The sequence below is a fragment of the Salmo salar genome, chromosome ssa24 (genome assembly GCF_905237065.1).
Source record: "Salmo salar chromosome ssa24, Ssal_v3.1, whole genome shotgun sequence".
NCBI classification, from domain to species: domain Eukaryota; kingdom Metazoa; phylum Chordata; class Actinopteri; order Salmoniformes; family Salmonidae; genus Salmo; species Salmo salar.
In genome coordinates, this window is record NC_059465.1 from 20489928 (window position 1) to 20506711 (window position 16784).

The following is a 16784-nucleotide window of genomic DNA, read 5'->3' on the forward strand; positions in this document are numbered from 1 at the left end:
CACACTCATTGCTGACAGGTGTTTAAAATTGAGCACACAGCCATGCAATCTTCATAGACAAACATTGGCAGTAGAATGGCCCGTACTGAAGAGCTCATTGACTTTCAACGTGGCACCTTCATAGGATGCCACCTTTCCAACAAGTCAGTTCATCTAATTTCTGCCCTGCGAGAGCTGCCCCGGTCAACTGTAAGTGCTGTTATTGTGAAGTGGAAATGTCTAGGAGCAACAACGGCTCAGCCGTGAAGTGGTAGACCACACAAGCTCATAGAATGGGACCGGCAAGTGCTGAAGCGGGTACCACATAAAAATTGTCTTTTCTCAGTTGCAACACTCACTACCAAATTCCAAACTGCCTCTGGAAGCAACGTCAGCACAAGAACTGTTCGTCGGGACGTTCATGACAAGTTTCCATGGCCGAGTAGCAGCACACAAGCCTAAGATCAGCATGCGCAATGCCAAGCGTCGGCTGGAGTGGTGTAAAGCTTGCCGCCATTGGACTCTGGAGCAGGGGGAAACGCGTTTTCTAGAGTGATGAATCCCGCTTTACCATCTGGCAGTCCAACGGACAAATCTGGGTTTGGCAGATGCCAGGAGAACGCTACCTTCCCCAATGCGTAATGCCAACTGTAAAGTTTGGTGGAGGAGGAATAATGGTCTGGGGCTGTTTTTCATGTTTAGGGCTAGGCCCCTTAGTTCCAGTGAAGGAAAATGTTAACGCTACAGCATACAATGACATTCTAGACGATTCTGTGCTTTCAACTCTGTGGCAACAGTTTGGGGAAGGCCCTTTCCTGATTCAGCATGACAATTCCCCCATGCACAAAGCGAGGTCCATACAGAGAATGGTTTGTCGAGATCAGTGTGGAAGAACTTGACTGGCCTGCAGAGCCATGACCTCAACCCCATCGAACACTTTTGGGATGAATTGGAACGGCGACTGTGAGACAGGCCTAATCACCCAACATCAGTTCCCAACCTCACTAATGCGCTTGTGGCTGAATGGAAGCAAGTCCCCGCAGCAATGTTCCACCATCTAGTGGAAAGCCTTCCCAGAAGAGTGGAGGCTGTTATAGCAGCAAAGGGGGGGACCAACTCCACATTAATGCCCATGATTTTGGAATGAGATGTTCGACGAGCAGGAAAAGCTGTTCGGCTCAGCCAAAGTTCATTTATTATATTGCAACTGTCGAAGAGGAAGAACTTTGCAGGTGTTTCTGATGAAGAAACAATGCCATTCAAATAAAACCCAGCCCTGAAAAGTATTAGCAGGTCATATCATAGAGGAAACATACGGCATTGGCACGGAAAACCCCCAAGTTACCACTTCGGATTTCCAACTTCAACCCCAAATATATCATTCTTTGACTAAAACTATGACTTGACTTAAATCGTTGTGCAAAATCGTGGGTAAGCTATGGGCATCGTCTTTCAGCTGAAAGAAAGTACATTTCTGCTCTTGTGGGAGTTTAAAACTGCAAAATGATTAGAATGGCATTCAATTAGTAATAACATTTCAGAATTTTCTTTCTGCCCCATAACAACATTTTTAGAATTGCAGAAAATGAACTTTAAAAACATAAATTTTTCTATCTGCTGTCATGACAGGGGCCATTAAAATATTTGCAGAGGTGGGGCGCCCCCGAACCAAATCTCGCTTAAGTCCCCCAAAAATGCTAGAACCGGCCCTGCCTAGATGACTGGAGAAGTCAGATCATTAATCGACACCCTGTTTGGCGATTGGACCACTTTCTATAGAATCTGAGTCATACACAAAGACATCTGTGTGCAGGCTGCTACTTTATATTTATTACATAAACACTATTTACACATTTCAAGAACACATGCTACAGAACTCAAGATCTACAGCTCCTAACAAACAATACAAACATCTGTAACTCTCCAGAACAACAAAAATAAATACCTGTTGACGAGCAAAAATGTCAGACCAGGCTATAAACACTGAGAAAAGATTCAAGTTTTGAATTCAACCATTTCAATACAAGTTTTGTTTATAACTATGCAACTGATTGTGCAGCAGATTGGTGTCCTGGTACTGCTACAAGCTCCCTTTGGTTTGTGCTTCTCTGCAGCGGTGATATAGCACCTAAACACATGGAAAAGGGCTTTAAAAGTTCTGAGTTATAACTTTTCTTTCTATCTAGTCATAATATATTTGCAGGTAACACCTGAAGTTGCCTACTCATCTAAGAATATGAGCTGTGTACATGTCATACCCCCTTATACAATTCGATGAAAATCGAAGCTAAGGCTCTCAGTCTACATAATGCAATGTGCATTTATGGTTTAAACGACACTGGTATGCCTATGTCCTGCATAGTGTACAACATCAGCTAGTATCTATGCTGAAATATGTACAGCTAAAAGCTTGTATTATTTTCTCGGCCACATTATAACAGGCAGTTGTAAAATAATTGGCCATTATCTATGTTTTTGATTTATAATCCAACTTCTAATTCCCACACCAAGTCAATGCCATCCATTCTAATGATAATACTGATATTTCTCCATAGTGAAGTAAATGATCAGAAAACAAATTAGAATTGGTATTCTCTGCATTAATTTGATGGGGATGCGCTGACTTTTGTAATTGATGAATGTGTTTTCTAGAGTGGGCTTGTCATCGTGTTAGTCTATTGGTGTGGTGAAAAGTGGTTTACTACTAAACATTCCGTTCAGAGCATGAAAATATTAAACCAAAACACTGTCTAAACTAACAAAAGCACAGGCTCACGATGCTTTCAACTGTACACACATTAATGCCACAATCAGATATGTACACTTACACATAAACAAAGCCTTCAGTACCATGGTACATTGACACATCTTTAGTACACACAAACTAGTGACCACAGTAACAATATCTACATTCAATGTCTCTCACACACTATACATTAAGGCATGAGGTGTCTTCTTGGATGCAGTGCATTAGCAGAAGAGGGTTAATTGAGATATCAACTCAAATGCATTTCAACCACAGCATGTAAATGCGGATTGTCAAGTGGAATGGACAAAACAGGAAAAAAAGGAACAAAGGCCTGAATCAAAACATAAATCTTCTAAGGGTACATTTGATCAAATATATGATTAATACAATATTTCAAAGGTTCATTGATGCATTTACCAATTTGACAAAACACAACAAAACCATTTTACAGACCAACAATTCCAACACAATGAATAATTTCACTACTTGGTAAAAACAGAACATTGACGACAAACAAGCCTATATACTCGGATGTCCAGTGCAATACAGAATGATCCAAGTGATTAGGAGTTGGGATGGTATGCCAAGTGATTAATCCTTTTACAACATACATGTCAAACCTGCCTTTTTCAATTAGATTATAGCAACAAATCACATATGAACTTGATCTAAAAGTGTAAATCTACTGGCTTGTGCTCCTGCACTGCCATAATCTATACCTTAAATGACAGACTACACATCTATATGAGCCTTGTACATGCAGTCTATTGGTATAATTGAGCATTTAAACAACATTCTGAGATATCATGTTAGATTTGTAAGTGGATTCATGGCATTTAAATGACTGTAAAGCTCGTTTTAGTGATGTCATAAGGGATGTAGGCTATATTTTCTAAGTGCATGAAGGAGAACAATATCCTACAAGTAACTTACATTATCTTACAAAAAGCTATTATTTTATATATAGATATTTTTTTTTTACAAGTAAATTCTTGACAATAATGTATATTGGCTGGGAGGGTGCTCCATGTCATATTTTCCTTCTCAAGCCACAGAGCCACTTCTTTTGATCTGAAAGCAGTTTGCCTGCATACCATCCATACATGTAACCGGAGGTCAGCACAAGCATTGGAGAAATCTGAAGAAAAAAACTATCCATAAAACAAACAAAATCTGGTAGACTATCACACCTTACAATAACTTGCCCAAATAGCACAAAACAACATGGATTTTCAACTTCCTTGATAAGTTAGCAGCATTCATAATTATGTGTGTGAAACAGGTCAAGTTTTGTTATTATTTCTGGTCACCACCGGCATTTCATAGTAATTCCAGGGCACTGCAATGCGGACAACTTCATGTAAAGTGTTGCTAGAAATCGGTAATCCACTTTTGATATACACCTGCTGTAAATACTCACAATAATGAATGAGCACCATGCTTATAAATCAAAACAATACTGTGGGTTGTCGTTGGTGAAATGACAACAGGGATATAAACATCCTCTTCAGATATCTCTTCAACTTGTCTTGTAGTGCTGCTATTTCTCTCATCCTATGATCATCTCTCCAAGCCCATTTAGACTGTTTGAAGCTTGTCAGACACATGTGTGTCCAGTACTGTAATGGCCTCGGTGCTCTTCTCATCAGAATGCTGATACATACAGGTGGTGCTCTCCCCTCTCTTGAGGAGAGTCCAGTAGCAGGGTGTGAGGAGGAATTTATAGATGAATGATGAGACCCAGACACGAGACAGTCTCCTGTATGTGTACATCTGAAATAACCAATGACATGCAATCACAGGGATACCCTATAAGCATAATGTCAAACTTCTAAAAGGCAAGGTCACTGCCATTACAGACTGACAAGCCTAAAACACCACCGTCCAAGAGGGGAACTGCTGTACATGTGGGTTCTCCAAGTCCAAGAGTTGGCATATTGGTTTATGAAATACACCAGATCCATTGCTATAATGTGGAATGGTCCGGTTGATAGTGGCATTCACCATAAAGCTGTGGGGTTCAAGATACGTGGATAAATATATCAGACTCTCCTGATAAGGTACAATTGCCGATTTTAAGGAAAAGGAAACTTGGTAGTGCAAAGCTATTCCATTGTTGCAACACATAGTGGTGAGCTTTGCTTGTGTTTGTTGGCGTTTCAAAAGCAAATGCTGAACAATACTCTGTGATTCAGGTTCTTTTGCATCTTGTCAAAAGACGAATGTGGCCGTGTAAAAGAAAGCCCTTTTCTGACATGTAGCCACACGTCACAACACAGGGGTCGTGTATACACTCACATCAATGTCAGCTGTGCAAGTTGTACAGAAAAATGCAATATACAATAACTGTACAAAAGAGGACAGGAGTCAAATCTCCGCTGTTTTCATTTAAGTCGTAATTCTGTACAGACTTAGTGGTTTCCAGTAGGCAGATGATCTAAGGGGATGTCCTATATGACTTGAATAGATTAATCTTAATGCAGACCTAATGCATTTTGTTGATATTTCTGGTTGAGTGATTATAATTGTACTGTACACATCCTGGTTTGGTAGATTGTGCAAACACTTAAGGGCAAGAAAGTGTTATCACTGAGACTTGATTTCTGTGTTACTTTGCTGGTCATTGGTCTTTGCTATGTCTGTTGCAGCTGATAAGCACTTGGTTGTCAATTCAAGTCAGTCAATGGTTATCATGAGCTTAGGATCACAGTTCTTTACCTTGAAGCTAAGCCTCTTCCTAACTTGCTCAGTTCTCCCCCTGGTGGTGTATGCAGGAATATCAACAACATATTGAGCAGCCATCAGCACCATCTACCTTGCCTTGTTCATAAGGTTTAAGTCACTGATCTTTAAGGTTTGAGCTTCATTGTCTTTGCATGGATATGCTAACACAAAAAGAACGAGACTAATGTCGTTCATTATCCGATTTAGCTGACCCTGCAAACCTGGGGGAGTGTAGCTTGGCTGCAGATGCAAAACAGAAATGAGGGAGGGAAAGGTGAGGGCCTGAATGAGTGGGCCTAGTGTCTGGCCAACTGTGCTGATTCTCCACTTTCCCAAGTCATCTCTACAGATCCCCACAGAGGGCCTTGCCTGTAACCTGAGTGCCAATCAGACGACAGCATTGGAACCAGAAGAGGCGGAGTTGGCAGAGGGAGAAGAGGGAAAGTTCCAGAAGAGCCACTTGCGTTTACACTGCCTCCTCTGGTACAGGAAGTCCTCCTTGTCGCGCTCCTTCCTTGCTCTCTGGTAGTGGTCATCCTCCTTCAGGAACCACACTGGTGGCCAGCGGTGCTTCTCAAAGTAGTCCTGGTTGTCTGCAAGAGGCATGGCTCAACAGCTTTAGCAACATCAAATGCAGACAGATGTGCAGACACATATGCTTCATATAATGCTAACTTCTCTATAAATCCTGCATTGATGTAAAAGGGCGTTTCAAATGACAATTGTAGTTTCACGCACATACAGTTCTCTTTAGTTAGCATTTCACTTGCATCACCTGTAGACGTGGCCTTCATGTCTCGAGGAAACTTGCGGCACACACTATTATAGTTGGTGCAGATGTGGTGAAGGCACCAGCCAGTTAGCTGTTGGGCACAATGGAACTGCCAGAGAGACACAAGATATTATGGAAGACCTTATTCCACACGTGCTAACTTTTTACATTTAAAAGTGTAACACTTGTTAAAGAAATTAGCATTAGAAATAGAAACACTTGTGAGATTGGAGAAAAACTGTATAAAGAATAAATACACTCATGGAATTGCAATAGGAACAAGGCCTCCATCTTACCTGAGCCATCTCCAGGTATAACAGCACATCTCCGTCAATATCAGCCCCCATCATAGCAGCCTCCATCAGGACTGTCACTGTGTAGAGTTCTGAAACAGAGGCATAACATGCAGGGTATCACAAGAACAACAGAATAATAATTTGCAGTAATTCTGATAATTGTATTGTCAAGTTTTCTGATGATACTGCCATTCTTGTTTGATGTATAAACATGCTGATACTACTGTGTACAGGTCAGAAATTCAAAGGTTTGTCATGTGGTGTGATGAGCACCATCTCATCCTTAATGTAAAGAAAACAGAAAAGATAGTGTTTGACCCCAAATCTGTTGGTGACCATGTGCCTGTGGTTGTCCACAATGCCAACATAGCACAGGTTAGTTTGTACAGGTTACCTGGGTATACAGTGGGGCAAAAAAGTATTTAGTCAGCCACCAATTGTGCAAGTTCTCCCACTTAAAAAGATGAGAGAGGCCTGTAATTTTCATCCTAGGTACACTTCAACTATGACAGACAAAATGAGAATTTTATTTCCAGAAAATCACATTGTAGGATTTTTTATGAATTTATTTGCAAATTATGGTGGAAAATAAGTATTTGGTCAATAACAAAAGTTTATCTCTGTTATATACCCTTTGTTGGCAATGACACAGGTCAAATGTTTTCTGTAAGTCTTCACAAGGTTTTCACACACTGTTGCTGGTATTTTGGCCCATTCCTCCATGCAGATCTCCTCTAGAGCAGTGATGTTTTGGGGCTGTCGCTGGGCAACACGGACTTTCAACTCCCTCCAAAGATTTTCTATGGGGTTGAGATCTGGAGACTGGCTAGGCCACTCCAGGACCTTGAAATGCTTCTAACGAAGCCACTCCTTCGTTGCCCAGGCGGTGTGTTTGGGATCATTGTCATGCTGAAAGACCCAGCCACGTTTCATCTTCAATGCCCTTGCTGATGGAAGGAGGTTTTCACTCAAAATCTCACGATACATGGCCCCATTCATTGTTTCTTTTACACGGATCAGTCGTCCTGGTCCCTTTGCAGAAAAACATCCCCAAAGCATGATGTTTCCACCCACATGCTTCACAGTAGGTATGGTGTTCTTTGGATGCAACTCAGCATTCTTTGTCCTCCAAACACGACGAGTTGAGTTTTTACCAAAAAGTTATACTTTGGTTTCATCTGACCATATGACATTCTCCCAATCCTCTTCTGGATCATCCAAATGCTCTCTATCTAGCAAACTTCAGACGGGCCTGGACATGTACTGGCTTAAGCAGGGGGACACGTCTGGTACTGCAGGATTTGAGTCCCTGGCGGCGTAGTGTGTTACTGATGGTAGGCTTTGTTACTTTGGTCCCAGCTCTCTGCAGGTCATTCACTAGGACCCCCCGTGTGGTTCTGGGATTTTTGCTCACCGTGCTTATGATCATTTTGACCCCACGGGGTGAGATCTTGCGTGGAGCCCCAGATCGAGGGAGATTATCAGTGGTCTTGTATGTCTTCCATTTCCTAATAATTGCTCCCACAGTTGATTTCTTCAAACCAAGCTGCTTACCTATTGCAGATTCAGTCTTCCCAGCCTGGTGCAGGTCTACAATTTTGTTTCTGGTGTCCTTTGACAGCTCTTTGGTCTTGGCCATAGTGGAGTTTGGAGTGTGACTGTTTGAGGTTGTGGACAGGTGTCTTTTATACTGATAACAAGTTCAAACAGGTGCCATTAATACAGGTAACAAGTGGAGGACAGAGGAGCCTCTTAAAGAAGAAGTTACAGGTCTGTGAGAGCCAGAAATCTTACTTGTGACAGAAATCATGCTGTGACCAAATACTTATTTTCCACCATAATTTGCAAATAAATTCATTAAAAATCCTACAATGTGATTTTCCAGATTTTTTTTTCTCATTTTGTCTGTCATAGTTGAAGTGTACCTAGGATGAAAATTACAGGCCTCTCATCTTTTTAAGTGGGAGAACTTGTACAATTGGTGGCTGACTAAATACTTTTTTGCCCCACTGTATATATGGACAATGTGCTGAGCTGGAAGGTCCAAGTAAAGAGTGTCTGCTCCAGAGTCCAACAACACCTCTACTTCCTATGGCTTTTTGGAGTTGGCCAGAAAATAATTATCCTGATCTACCATGCGGTCATAGAGATATTCAACTGAAATCTCAAACTGCCCACCTGATACAAACTGCCATGAAGGTCATGGGTGTGAGGCAGCATAATTTCTGATCCCTCCCATGTACTTCACTCTGAGGATCAACTCCTCCCCTCAGGCAGACGCTATAGGGTCCCTACTTGTAAGCTGAACAAATATAAGCACTCCTTCCTTCCCATGTCCATCAAATACCTAAACAGCAATACTGTAAGTCAACCTGAGCTATGTTAGTACACCACTGACAGAATATAAGGGAATGTGCAACGTATTATGTATTTGGCTATATGAGAAGTGTACAACGTGTATAATAAGAGTAACATGTAGTGTATATATTATGTTGAGTGTGTCATGTACAGAGTCTATTTTGTTTACAGCAGTAATGTGTCTAAGACCATTTTTCCTTCTGGGACATTGAAGATCATCCTATCCTATAAAATCCAGTCTGTCACTGCGCACATTGCCAAATCTAACTTGCAACATAATTATTAAAGGAACAGAAACAACTCTCTCAACACACATATTAGCCTAATAGACACTGTGAAGAGAAGGAAAAAGAGAGGGAAGTGTGTGTTAAACTATAAGTGTGCATGTCTTGTGTTGCACAGATGTGGCTTTGTGTATGAGGGTGTGCTCAAAAACAAGTAGATACCTGTTAGTGCAACTAGGTGTGGGAGGCAAAGACGGTTGGCAAGAACAATGAGCTCCATGGCATCCAGGTCAGTGCGGGAACAGAAGCGCCCAGTGTACAGGTACTCCAGCACAGCCCTCATACAGCTGCGAGTCGTGTTAGGAAACAGCACCTGAGACAAAAGGCACAGATCGACATCATTCTTCCCGTTCCGATTCACTAGTGTATTCTACTGTGATCTTGTGTGTTTGGTTATTTAGGTTGGTTATTCAGGCTGGTTATTCAGGCTGGTTATTCAGGCTGGTTATTTAGGTGACTTGCAGAAGGTCTTGTTATTGTGCACAAGACCAATTAAAATGTAATATAGTGGTACACTCTCTAACTCCAGTGAGAGGGTGTAAAGAATTGACTTACTTCTTTGGTGCAGCTCTCCACAAAGGGCCCCCCAAACATAGCTGCCATCCAGTCACAGCTGGAGATGAGCAGGGGCTTATGGGCCATGATCGTTCCATCATCCAGCTTGAACACTACATCTGGAACACAAAGTTAAATCATACTGCATCCAAGGAGAAACACAGTGTACAAAATCCCACAGTATTATGATGTGCGCTCACCAGAAAAGGTTCCTTTGGCCAGGCACTCTTTGACTCTGTTGGTGCGCCGTACATGAAAGGCTTTGGTGATTTCCTGGTTCATGAAGGCCTCGTTGTTAAGGATGTTGGCCACCATCATGCGCAGGTCAAAGACCTCCAGCAGCTCAGCAATGTGTGCGATGTGCATTAGCTCCTTCTCGTGCTCGTCCAGCTGACCAGTGTACAGGTAGCGTAGCACAGCGCGGAAGGGCCCCAGCTGCATGGACTGGTCCATGTGCACCACGGTCATAGGCCTGGGGCTGTAGGTCACTGGGTCATCCACCAGCTCCTCCTGGATGCTGACAAAAGCCCTGCTCCAGGTAGATAGCAGTCTGCCCCTCCGGCCCCCTTCAGAGTCCCTCAGGGTGCCGTCACTGGTGCAGGCCCGCAGGTTGGCCCTGTCACCTTCGTCAGGGCTCTCACACACATCGAAGCTGGCAGCACGCATCAGCATCTCACGGCCAGACAGAGCAGTGGCGCGCGCGGGCCGCTCAGTCTCCTCAGACCGGGCGTCCAGGATGAAGAGGTCATAGAACTTGGAGGAGGACGTGGCCAAGTAGATCTTGTGGGCGAAGATTCTCTGCTTCTCCTGTAGGACCAGGATGACATCGGAACACAGGGGGTCCTCTAGAAGACGGCCAGGATGCTCCTCAGTGGTGGTGGGGGGAGGTGGCACAGTGATGATGGGTGGTGGGGGTTTGGGAGGAAGGAAGGGGGCCTGGAGGAGGGACCGCTGCACGTTGCGCAGGTGTGACTTCCAGAACTGCAGGTGGCGTCGTGAGATTAGGGCGGCCCGGATGGCGTTATCAAATACGTCCTTTACTCCAAACTGAGCCACAACGCTGGTCTCATAGTACGGCACTCCCAGCTCTTTGGCCACCTCACGGCCCCTCTCTGGAGGCAGAATCTCATTGTATTTAATGGGTCTGGAAGATATGACCATAAATGAGGCCAAAAAGAGGCCAAAGGTTAAGTGAGTTTACGGAGTAAATTAACATGATTCAGAGCAGCATGAGGATAAATGACATTGTATATTGTTTACAAATCTTAGTACAAAGTGGTACCTACATTTCTAATGGTGACACAGTGAATCTATCAATCACAGGCTATCAACTTTAACTTGAGATGAAAAGCACTGCTTTAGATTGAAAGCACTGGACTTAGTAGTTGTAGGGCACCTTGCTAGTGGCCGTCGTGCCCTGTTGACTGCCTCCAGGTCAGCGTAGCGCAGGTCCAGCTGGCAGCCCACCAGGATGACTGGAGCCCGGGGGCAGAAGTGTTTGATCTCAGGGTACCACATGGTCTTCACATGGTACAAGGAGTTGGGGTTGGCGATGGAGAAACACAGAACCACCACATCGGACCTGCAATGACGAGTGGGGTTAGGGAAGGGACAGAAAGGAAAGGTCCACTTACTTTACTCTGCAACGGTACCATGACTTGCATGAGTAAACAAGGTCAGCTGATCTCACCTTCCATACGCAAAGCGTCGGTCCTTGTGATGGTCCCCGAACGTGTCCCAGAGCCGCAGCGACACACTGACGTCATCCACCACATCCCTAGATCGCTCCAGAACCTGACCAGAGAGAGATATCTATCACATGCATGGATATTACCAACAACTGCAGGGTTGCCCACCAGCCTAATGTGCTAAGCCCAAGATAAACATTGTGTGTTGCAGGTTTGTTAATGTGCAACAACCGTTTACCCAACTGTAGCACTTAAAACAGAGGATTTCAGTATTGTTTTCCTTCACAGTCAAGTTGCTGGTGGACCAAACAGTTCATTTCATTTCAAACCCCATGCAGTCCATTACCTAAAACGTAGCCACAATAGAGAAAACAGACAAACAGATAAAGCTTTTCATTAATTAACAGGCAAACTCCACCACTCACCTCCTGGCAAACTCTGTACTGGTCTATGGCCCAGACAGTGGGTACATGTGTAGCAAGCAATTGGTACTGAGTGAGTGTGGCATTACAGGCCCGGGCACAGATAAGGCGGGTCTTCCCAACAGCGTTGTCCCCTACCACCACACACTTGATAGTCTCAACGTTTGGCCTCTCATAGTCCATGTCAGAATCCATCAACTGGGGCCTGTCAGGGCAGAGGAAAGCAGAGTTTGATAAAATAGATCAAATATCACAGAGGTACTGAGGAGCTTGTTAAAAACATTGCACCTCATCAGGTATCAATACTGCAATCAAATCATATTTTATTTCTCACATACTTTGTAAACAACAGGTGTAGACTAACAGTGAACTGCTTACTTACGGGCCCTTCCCAACAATGCAGAGAGAAAGAAAATAGAGAAATAACAGAACACGTAACAAAACACATAATTTACATTTTAGTCATTTAGCAGACGCTCTTATCCAGAGCGACTTACAGTAGTGAATGCATACATTTCATACAATTTCATACATTTTTTTTCTGTGCTGGCCCCCCGTGGGAATCGAACCCACAACCCTGGTGTTGCAAACACCATGCTCTACCAACTGAGCTACACGGGGTACCAGTACCGAGTCGATGTGCAGGGGTACGAGGTAATTGAGGTAGATATATGCATATAACTAGGAATATTGTGACAGATAATAAACAGTAGCAGCAGCATATGTGATGAGTCAAAAAAGTTAGTGCAAATACTATTTAGCAGTCTATTTAGCAGTCTATCTAGCAGTCTATTTAGCAGTCTATCTAGCAGTCTATCTAGCAGTCTATCTAGCAGTCTTATGGCTTGGGGCTAGAAGATGTTCAATGTCCTGTTGGTTCTAGACTTGGTGTATCAGGACCGCTTGCCATTCGGTAGCAGAGAAAACAGTCTATGACTTGGGTGGCTGTAGTCGTTGAACATTTTTATGGCCTTCCTCTTACACTGTCTGGTATAGAGGTCCTGGATGGCAGGGAGCTCGGCCCCAGTGATGTGGCTGCATGGCTGAGTGCCGTGCCAATTCAGAAGGTCCCTGACGTTCCTTACTCTTTCATTTGAAGAGACACGCTGGGGATTTCAGAGTTCTGGAAGTGAAGTAGGATGTGTTCCTAAAAATAAGCACAGACTCTGCTAACTTAATTTGTCTAGCATCTGGGTTATACTCAGGCTGTACCCGTGTCTTGTCATTTTGTGTTTCCCTGTGTTTTATGCAGACTTAAATACTAAGTTATAGTGAAAGGAGAGGACATTCCATTTCCCAGAACAATGTGTTATAGGATCACAACCTCTCTCCAACATAAGCCACATTCAACATAACAAAATATAATATGATTCACATTGTTACCCAGAGATACATCTTGGATCAAATTAAACAGACCACAGGGAGTCCCATTATGCAAGGATGCAGCTGAAATCACAGTTCTGTATAAAGCACTTGCAACCAAAACAAATCTTTCAATAAATTCAGCCATGGTCTAACCAATAGGCCTGGCAATGTCAAACAACAGTGTTCTTTTGGACAAAAATACTCACACTGACATCTGTCGCTTGATGAATTTATACAATCAATCATATAAGCATTATTTGATCAAGAACCCCTCCTTGGCAGTGTCTTAGCAAGCCCCCCCCCAAAAAAAAGTAGATCAGTCTAGGATTCAAGAAAATTGTAGTGAACATAATTAGTTCAGACAGACAGACGGAAACCCTCTATCCACGTCTAGAAAAATAGTGGTTACCCAGTTTCCAAGGGAACCAGATTTGCTTCTGTGTCATACCCTGGTACCACACATGCAATGGGCCATAGATTGACTGATTATATACCTATCAAAAACTCGGTATACTGTAACAGCGGTATGGCAACTGAATGACCTTTACAAAGTAGACTGACAGCCACGCGCAAAAACGTAAACAATGTGGCCAGACTGGACCACGAGGGGAAAAAAATGTCATAGCATATCAAGCCAGCAACTACACCGCCGTAGCTTTATTCGTTAATAAAATGTCCATTCCCAGTATCCAGACAACCTCCGCAACTATGAGTTGCAACAATGTCACCGTCTTTGACAACGAGGGCGCGAAACATGATGACGTTGTGTTTCGACGAAATTCGAGTGTCCACTCTGCATGGCTGTACCGTCGGCTGGTTATGCTTGGTCTCTGTGGGCTCCAATATAGGCTATTAGATCGTCTCACAATGTAGTTAGTAGGCTATCTGCTGCACGCCAATTCATAGAAAATACCTTCAATATTATGTTCTTGAATGGAAGAAGGCTGCGAACTTGAACGGCGGCGGAAACTGAATTCTGGGGCCGGATTGCCAACCTACTCCTCAATGCCATTTTCTCTCGTTGGTAATGTTGGCTATTTGGCAACAGTCTGCGCTTAACAAATAGCCACGTCATCAATCATAATTCAGCAAGAACTCAACCGAGGCACTTTAGCTGCAGTTCAGACCTCTGTCTAATGCCGGGGTGATGCAACCAAATACTGTCTGTCATACCATCGCCTATACAACAAGTCTAGCACTATCTTGTGTGCAAAGAAGAATTCCATAGTTATTTCGTTAAATTATGGACGTATGGATTCTCATGAGCCTATGGCCCCTTTTAGTTAGGCAGCTTTAGATGCAAACTAGACTGATATAACTAGTAAGTTTGATATATCATAGCCTAAAAAACGAATTATTTCAGAGGATTCCATTAGATAACTTGGCCATACAGACGATATGATAGCCTCTTTATAATATAACTATACTATAGGCTATATCCGCTCCAAGAACTGACCATACATGCAGGTCAGCAAATTATAAAGGGTTTAGCTAATAACATTCACCCAGCTTGCTACAAAAGCTATTTCCATCAAGCCGAGTCACTGGGCATTCAGCGCCACGATTACGTAACACCCAGAGGTTCCTTCCTTGTGCCATTTTGTGTTATTGAGGTGCATGCCAAAATGTTAGATTAGTATAGGCTATTATAGGTTACTAACCCAAAAGCCTATCCCGTTGCGCATTTGGCCAACATTTCTCCTTACCTCAACATAAGGAAATGGTGCATCGGATTGACCGATGTTTGAGACTGAGAAGAAGAGTGCTCCATCGGATGCGGCTAGCACCCTACCGTAGCCTGGGTTGAACGTCATTTTCGCAGCAAGGATAACTATAGGGAATTAAATATATTAAATATAGGGGATTAAATAGCGGCCACGCCGCTAAAGTCACCAGAAAAGAATACTTGGTAAAAATAATAAGGATATCATCACCGTGTGCCTGAGGACACTGGTGGTCTACATGAGTCCGTCTTCACCGTCAACCGCAGGCCACGCCGCGTCAAAGAACCAGCTCCAGTCACCTACGTAATTTATTATAGAGGCACGCGCACCAATAAAAACCCCATTCATTACAAAACAGCGTTCCACTGCAAATCTCCCGCAAATCCCATTCAATCCAAATGTAGGCAATTTAGCTGCTGTATCTTCTGGTTCAGATTCTACTGTAAATACTTTTAGTCTCAGCTCGGCTACTATACAGATCATTATTAAGGTTAATGTCTAAACTCCAAATATTATGTCTGAGATAAGCAATAAACTATATATATATATATATATATATATATCTTAAAATCGTAGGCTATTGCAAACATAATGGGATGTGATCTGAGTGGACTTTAAAGTTGCCATGATGTGGTACTGTGAGTCAATATGGTCCTGGTCCTGAAATTGTAATAAGATTTTATGATCCCTCAATGGGGTTGTTTTTTCCCCTCTCAAGTATTCTGTTCACAAAACATAAAACCTTCCAAAAATAAATAAAATATTTGCATGACTATAGGTCAATTTAACCATGTCTCATGGATTGATCTCATTTGACAAAGTTCTAACCTAACTCAAAGCATCGCCTGTGTAAACAAGATTGTATACACTTTAAAACATTTTAAACACCCACAGGCATCATAAATACTGTTTGAAAATTATTTTAAGCTCCTTACCCGTTCTCTTGTGGGCTGGCCAAACACTGCACCTTAGTTTGTTTAAGAAAGAATGGTCACTCATCCTTCCACTTTCAATATTCCACCCCCTCCCTTTCCTTTTTTGCCTGCCTCTCTCTCTCTCTCTCTCTCTCTCTCTCTCTCTCTCTCTCTCTCTCTCTCTCTCTCTCTCTCTCTCTCTCTCTCTCTCTCTCACACACACACACAAAGTCACATGTTTTGGTATATTTTAACTTTGTTGAGAGAACAGGAAGATTAAATTACATTTGACCTTTAGAGTTGAAAGTGTCTATGAACATACCCAGAGCAGTAATATCCACAGTGTTAAATGTCCTTGTGTGGAAAGAAAAGCCAGAGTAGGCTTACTGGATACACCAAAATGGTATAATTGTGTAATGACAGTTAGTAATGTATTTTCTATAGATTGAAAAATTGTCCTGACACAATGTTTTTAGATAACAATAATGTGCCAGAGGCTGCATCGCACCCATATCGGTGCACACTCTCATCTTACAGTAAACAGCTATTGTTAACAGTAAGCCGCTTTGGGAAGGACTAATTAGTTATTGACTTTCAATAAACGCATGCGTGTTTTTGGCTACAGTAACCCTAATCAAGACATTGCTTGAGACAATGACATTGCATATGTTAACTGACATATGTGAATAAGTACCAAAATGTGTCCACCATGTTATTTTAACCATTGTAATGTGTTATCTATTCCACAAGATGAGGCTGCTGCATTACTATTTTCTTCACGTCTATGTAAGCTGCTATTTTGTCATCACTGGTAATCACAATGCGATATGGATTGAACATAACATTTCTCGCATAGACATGTTTATAGATTGATACCAGTACAGGTCAAACTAGATCACAAGGCCAAAAGCATGTCTCGACCCTAGAACTACTAACTCATAATGATATGAGACC

General features: G+C 42.6%; 1 protein-coding gene across 5 annotated transcripts; it reads right to left on the minus strand.

Moving 5' to 3' along the window:
• Positions 1-1787: 1787 nt before the first annotated feature.
• Positions 1788-15963, minus strand: LOC106585588 (rho-related BTB domain-containing protein 2). Of its 5 annotated transcripts, none has more exons than XM_014171964.1 (11): positions 15127-15216; positions 14899-15023; positions 11831-12032; positions 11408-11511; positions 11114-11299; positions 9918-10861; positions 9718-9836; positions 9325-9475; positions 6521-6609; positions 6228-6333; positions 1788-6045 (listed from the first exon to the last, which is right to left on the minus strand). In XM_014171964.1, exons 2-11 carry the CDS (start codon positions 14961-14963, stop codon positions 5840-5842), a joined length of 2172 nt encoding a protein of 723 aa, XP_014027439.1. In that variant the 5' UTR covers positions 14964-15023; positions 15127-15216; the 3' UTR covers positions 1788-5839. The 5 variants fall into 5 exon arrangements, with proteins under 5 accessions (XP_014027439.1, XP_014027440.1, XP_014027442.1 ...); XM_014171965.1 differs by adding an exon at positions 12810-12974 and having other exon boundaries at positions 14899-15210; XM_014171967.2 differs by lacking the exons at positions 14899-15023; positions 15127-15216 and adding an exon at positions 15852-15963.
• Positions 15964-16784: the final 821 nt, after the last annotated feature.

Bases quoted from the DNA above. Each gene is read 5' to 3' on its own strand.
- LOC106585588 (XM_014171964.1), bottom strand. From the start codon at position 14,963: ATGGAGCACTCTTCTTCTCAGTCTCAAACATCGGTCAATCCGATGCAC. The intron at 11,300-11,407 runs GTGAGATCAGCT...TCGTCATTGCAG, and splicing joins CGACGCTTTGCGTATGGAAG to GTCCGATGTGGTGGTTCTGT. The intron at 6,610-9,324 runs GTATCTACTTGT...CCTCTGTTTCAG, and splicing joins ACACCTAGTTGCACTAACAG to AACTCTACACAGTGACAGTC.